Genomic DNA, 6,823 nt, shown 5'->3' with positions numbered 1-6,823 from the left:
TGCATGTTATGTAATTCTGTGGGTGGGTTAGTTCTTAAGAGATAGACTGAAAATGCAATTTTAACTCCTCACAACAGATTAATTTAAAGATGTCATGCATACCATGAGGATTTTTATATGACATATCTTTTAGCGGATTAGACTCCATTTGCATAGAAGAAGATGAATCTTTCCTTTTTTGCATAATACACTTCTTGTTCACAATGTCCACACACTGAGATAACAGCACATCATCAGTAACTCGTGAGGATTATTCTGACACTTGTCTATTTGATTCTGACAATTTAAAATTACGAGTCAGCAGAGATTATCCATACAGTCACAGCCTCTCATGTGACAGATGTATTAAAAAAAAAAAAAAGTCAAGGCATAGTATAGGATTTTAATATAAACGCATTTACAAAAAAGAGTATTTATGTAATGGCTGCTGCAGTGCCAAGCCTCTGTCATTAGTAAAATTGGGCAGTTATTTCCAGTGGCGTACTAATCCTCCAGTTGGTGTATTCATGCTGCCTTTTCTACTTCAGATAATCCACTGAATACTGAGAGCAGCGGTCAATATAATCTACTGTTTTAAAAGCACGACAACGTCCCACAGAGAAATCATGACGGTAAAAAAGACATACAGCTAAAGGAAGAGTTTTGTTTTTATTATTATTATTATCTTTATTAGCCGCATTATCAGCAAAATTCAATATTCTTTTTGCTATTTTTATATCTTGAAAACAATTGCTAAACAAAAATCTCCTCCTCTGCCCCCCCCAAAAAAACAGCTGCCATGTGCACTTCAGTATTGGTTAGCACCAAAAAAGAGCAGATTTAATTTTATAGTTTCCTTATTTACATATCAACATCTTCCTAAAGTAATGGCCTAGGTCATTTTTTGCCAACAGGGATTTCTTTTTCTGCCTAAATCATGTTTTGGTGAAAAGGGGGTGACAACTTTTAAAAATAAATCGCTTTTTGCAAAAAAAAAAAAAGCCCTATAAGTCATTATTTTTGGAAGGTGACTATATTGTTGCAGAACACAGTCACACTGTGTGCTGCCAACTGAAAGACATTTTTGCTATGGACAAGTCTTTGCTGCCCTCTTCTGGGAATATTTAGACAATTATCGATCCTGAACAAAATGTGAAACCCGAGGGAAATTACAAGAAGTTGTAACGGTTCCACGAACTCATTTTAGAAACAGAAGAGGTAGGTCCTTTAGAGCTGTGACTTCTAAATAGTAAAATGAGTTACCTTCTTCTCTGAACTTTCTTGACTCTGTTCATTCGTTTAAGACAAAGCCCCGTTTGTTCAGATTGGCTTTTATCTAGCTTTATGCTGGTTAAAAGTATCATGTATGTTATTTTACTCTCCTTAACGTTTTGTTTTTCTGTCGTGTTTTATAGTTGTATTAGTGTGAAGCAACTTGTGGATTTATCCCGTGGAATGTGCTACATAAATAAAGTTTAACTCACCTTACAAGGGTAAAGGCAATATCCATATTTTCCTGTGTGCACCTGTTCATAATCACCACCAGGTGGTAGTATTATCTACATAAATACCAAGCTGAACTTCATGCTAGAATTTCCAATCCTACCTTTGAGGTACACTTCATTCCCGCGATTGTATTAGGTGTTACTTTTGAGACGCCTGGTTCTAAGAAATGAAGAAAGAAAAGATGCTAATCGTGTACCCACCTCACCTTGGAAAAACTTGACTTGTTCTTCAGAATTATTCATCTTTTATTTGAATATATAGACTGTGGTTGACGTGATTTCGTTGTCTGGTGGAGCTGTCCAGAGCCTCGGGGTGCTGAAAACGATGTAAAGGTGGCCTCTTATATTATTTAGTATTCTATAAGATCATCAATTTAAATTATGTTCATTTGTATATTTTGGTTTGGAATATTGATTTCAATATTGTGGTATATACATGCAAAAACACCACAATGCTGCCAACAGTATTTGTCACCAGGGTTGGTGTTTTCTGGGCTATGTGCAGTATAGTTTATCTCCACACATAGTGTTTTGCATGGTAATAAAAGTATCAGTTTTGGTCTTATCTGACCACAACACCTAAGTGACCTGGGCCAAACTGTTCGGTTTTTTTGTTTGTTTGTTTGTTTGTTACTTCTACAGTGCCTTTCTTCTTCCCACTTATTCCTTAATGACATATTTATAGAGTATGTATCTAATCATGTCAACAGATTATCTCCCCTTGACTGTGTATTTCTGCAGCTCCTCCAGAGCTGACATGGGCCGCTTAGCTTTTTCGTTGATTAATGTCGGATCGATGTCTTATCAATTTCTGATAAGTTTCACCAAAACATGATTAGTTGAAAGACAAGATGTAGAACTACATTAGCCATGTGAGTTTACATGATGACAAAGTATGTTTTTTTTATCTAAAAATGTGTGTATTCCTTATCATTTTGCAAAAAATCAAAACGGGAAAAAACAAAAACGGGAGCACAATAACAATGAGATAAGATGCAGGAGCCAGAGTTCGTATTCACATTCTGAGTATCAAATGTGTAGTGGTGCTAATTGTGTAAAGTGTTCTGAAAAAATAGGAATTTGATTTTAGAAGAAGCTGTAATATAGTGTAATCATTTATTTGAAATCTTATTATCTTGATCACAATTTTATTGACATTTCAGAAACATATGGGATTTGTTTTTCTGTTCTTGCTAAAATGAAATGATAAGTAGTATGGTGAATTTCTGCCACTTGAAAGAAAGAAACACTAGCACATGGTATTTGATGATTATGGCTTTTTAAACAATCATGAGACTAAATCTCCTACGTGTGCCTTTGACACTAAAAGTCATGACACTGAACATAATTATTATTTTGGAAGTGAAAATCACAATTTACCACCTAATGTTTGGGATGTGAGATTTAATGTCACAATTTTGAGAGTTAAAGTCATAATCTTTATGTTATATCTCACATCGCTTCACTTAATAGTCAAAATTATGTTTTAGAGTATCATAAGTATGAAATTGGAAGTTGAAATGTCTAGTTATGGTATATTTATGTGTTCCAAGTGATATTTATGACATTCAGAGTTATCATTTTTACTTTAGATTTCATGTCATCGACTCTGAAAATGCAAATAATATACTATGATTTATAAATGTGACTATGAATCTCAGAATTATTCATTTGAAAGTCAAACTTCTGAATTAATGACAATCAGTCTTGTAATTTTGACACTGAATGTTACACATGCATGATATTCAGTCATAATTCTAACTTTAAATCTGTAATCTGTTATTTTGACAGTCAAAAACATCCGTTTGAAACTCAAAATTACAATTTTACATCTTAGAATTGTGAACTTGAGAATAAAAATCGCAACTGAACTTAGAAATAATGACTATGAAACTCAAGATTAAATCTCAAATTAAGATCTTTAATCTCACAATTATCACTCATGACACTTGTGCCAATTTATGTCTTTTGTGTACCGAAAACAAGATTCCACAGAAGCAAAGAGCCTGTTTTTTGTTGTTGTTGTTGTTGTTTGTTTGGTTAGGGTTTTTTTTTGCCCCTGTCTTTGCTCTTCTGGTCATCACTTGCTCTCATTGGCTGAAGTGATTGTAGAATTACCATAAAGGAGGCAAGTGGCAAAAGGACCCACTCGGTGGCAAGCCGGTGGTGCGTCACAACTCCTTAAGAAAAAAAAAACGGGGGGAGATAGAGGTGGAAGGAAAAGAGGACTAAAATAGCGCAGAACCTGCGGGTTAATGTGCACCAATGGCCACCAAGTCATTTGTGGTCTCAGAGCGGAGAGAAGAAAAGTGCCACAGGTGATGGAAGACATGAGCTGCTTTGAGCGTCACAGTGTATGCGGGTAGAAGGTAGCAAAATTAATCTCTGTATCGAAAACTTTGCCATGTGGGGGAAAAGCGGCTCAAAAAAACCTCTGCAAAGTTGCAGAAGTTGAATCTGTTTAACCACGTCACTTCTGGGGAGATCATGAAAGTGCATCGCATGAGAACAAGTGGAGGAAGCTGAAGAAAGCCATCTCTTCACCGATGAGGCAGCCAAGTTCCCCTGCGCCTCTCCCTTTACGCACAGGCGAGGCGAGGACGGAGACCACCACATCAAGACACTGAAAGATCGGAAGCACAACTACTTTTCTTTTTTCCGTTTTACTAGAACTCTTAACTTTTTAATAAGAGAAAGGGGGAAAGCACATCATGGATGGAGAAGGAGGATCGTTCGGGCTGGCCAAATCAGCCGCAGTAAAACTCTCGGAGATGGGCGAGAGGACCAAGCAGCTTGGCTCCGCGATGAGAGACCCTCACCAGCAGAAGCGGATCATATTAGTGATTGTTTGCGTGGCTCTTCTTCTGGACAATATGCTCTACATGGTCATTGTGCCAATTATCCCAGACTATCTTGCTGACCTGGAGAGCGAGCAATCAGAGCACGTCCACTTAGTGCTGCACCCCAACACTTCCTCAGCCAACAGCACAAGTCAAGACAAAAGCAACAAGGACAATTTGGACATCCAAATAGGAGTCCTTTTCGCCTCTAAAGCCATCCTGCAGCTCCTGGTCAACCCACTCTCGGGAACTTTCATAGATCGAGTCGGATACGACATCCCTCTCCTCATCGGGCTAACCGTGATGTTCGTCTCCACCTGCATTTTCGCCTTCGCGGAGAACTACGCGACGCTCTTCGTGGCCAGAAGCCTGCAGGGTCTGGGCTCTGCTTTCGCGGACACCTCCGGCTTCGCGATGATCGCTGACAAGTACACGGAGGAAGCGGAGAGGAGCCGAGCGCTCGGCATCTCCCTGGCGTTCATCTCGTTCGGGAGCCTGGTGGCGCCTCCCTTCGGGGGCGTCCTGTATGAGTTCGCCGGAAAGAGGGTCCCCTTCATCGTTCTCGCCTCTGTCTGCCTGGCTGACGGCTTTCTGCTGCTTACTGTCATCAAGCCCTTCTCCAACAGGACTCGGGAGAACATGCCAGTGGGTACCCCGATATACAGACTCATGGTAGACCCCTACATCGCCGTGGTGGCCGGGGCGCTCACCATGGCCAACATCCCGCTGGCCTTTCTGGAGCCGACTATCGCCAACTGGATGGAGACCACCATGCACTCCACTCAGTGGGAGATGGGACTCACCTGGCTGCCGGCTTTCTTCCCTCACATCCTTGGTGTGTTCATTACTGTTAAACTGGCCGCGAAGAACCCCCACCTGCAGTGGTTCTACGGGGCTTTAGGCATGGTAATTATAGGGGCCAGCTCATGCACGGTCCCTGCATGCAAAACGTTCGGGCAGCTCATCGCCCCGCTGTGCGGCATCTGTTTCGGCATTGCGCTGGTGGACACGGCGCTGCTGCCGACACTCGCGTTCCTGGTCGACGTGCGCTACGTCTCAGTGTACGGCAGCGTTTATGCCATCGCTGATATCTCGTATTCGATCGCTTACGCTATGGGTCCGATAGTGGCCGGCCAGATCGTGCACAACCTTGGCTTCGTCCAGCTGAATCTGGGCATGGGTCTGGTCAACGTGCTTTACGCGCCGGCGCTGCTGCTGCTGCGCAACGTGTGCCAAATGAAACCGTCTTACTCGGAAAGGGATAACCTGTTAGACGAGGCTCCGCAGGGGCTGTACGACACCATCAAGTTGGAGGAGGTGAGGGCTAAAAAGAAGGGCTACAGTTCTTCGGGGAATTGCTTGTCGGTGGACGAAAATGGGTTCGATCCCTTCAGAGCGCAACAGTCCTCCGGTTCAGACTACACCTAGACATTCCCAGCAGTGAGGAGTTTTGTTCTAAGGATGAGACAGACAGGTCCTAAACTAGTGATTTCAACTTTTATGTATGTACAATATAAAACACCCAATCAAGAAAATCATGATTGTGTGAGATGATTGCCAAAGCATCTATTTCTTTCTTTCTCTCTTCTTTCTTTTTCTCTTTATGTCTTGCTTTGTTTGTTTCTTTTTTTTCTTTCTTTCCTTCCTTCTTTCTTTCTTTTTCCTGTCATACCGTGTCAAAAAAAAGTCTACGTGGCGTTCGTCAACAGGAGTTTTTGTGACAGAACTTGTTGAATTTGTGTGTACTACTGAGTATTATATTAAAAGGATAAAGACAATAATTAATGTATGGGACCAACCAAACTGTAAGCAGCACATTCTCTCCCTCCTTCAGCACAAAAATAGAACATTATCTTCTAGTTAGTTTTGCACATCGAAAGGCCTCCGTAGATTAACGACTTTGTGAATTATTTTCCAGATGAGTTTTATTTTTCTGTGGATATTTGAAGATAAATGTGTCATGGTAAACGGGATGTGTACATAATGTGGATATATGCACAATGTAAAATTGTTTACGCGTTTGTTTGTTTGTTTGTTTGTTTGTTTGTTTGTTTGTTTGGGTGTGTGCGTGTGTGTGTGTGTGTGAAGACGACGGAAACAACAATGTCCTGACGATGAACAAATGTGTTTATTGGGATGAGCTGTGGTTTAATAAATCTTTGTTTGGATCTGTGTTATAACACTGGTTTCGTTTTTATTTCATTGTAACTAAATAAAAAACGAAGTCTTACCGTTTAGATAGATAGATAGATAGATAGATAGATAGATAGATAGATAGATAGATAGATAGACAGACAGACAGACAGACAGACAGACAGACAGACAGACAGACAGACAGACAGACAGACAGACAGACAGACAGACAGACAGACAGACAGACATGAATTTTCCTTTTATTTAATGTTGCCGCTTAATTGTAAAACTTGCACTTATTTTTAATAGTACAAATACGCCTGTCTGTCTGTCTGTCTGTCCAGTGAGATGGTAAAGTTATCCAAT

The 6,823-nt window shown here is 40.5% G+C and overlaps 1 protein-coding gene across 1 annotated transcript; it reads left to right on the top strand.

The window, feature by feature from the left end:
• Positions 1-3,416: 3,416 nt before the first annotated feature.
• LOC116726631 (probable vesicular acetylcholine transporter-B) lies at positions 3,417-6,506 on the top strand. Its single transcript, XM_032573432.1, has one exon. It carries the CDS (start codon positions 4,196-4,198, stop codon positions 5,750-5,752), a length of 1,557 nt encoding a protein of 518 aa, XP_032429323.1. The 5' UTR covers positions 3,417-4,195; the 3' UTR covers positions 5,753-6,506.
• Positions 6,507-6,823: the final 317 nt, after the last annotated feature.

This window comes from Xiphophorus hellerii, chromosome 10, assembly GCF_003331165.1.
Source record: "Xiphophorus hellerii strain 12219 chromosome 10, Xiphophorus_hellerii-4.1, whole genome shotgun sequence".
Classification (NCBI taxonomy): domain Eukaryota; kingdom Metazoa; phylum Chordata; class Actinopteri; order Cyprinodontiformes; family Poeciliidae; genus Xiphophorus; species Xiphophorus hellerii.
The sequence above is the reverse complement of the archived record's forward strand: the minus strand, read 5'-3'. Positions and strand labels throughout refer to the sequence as shown.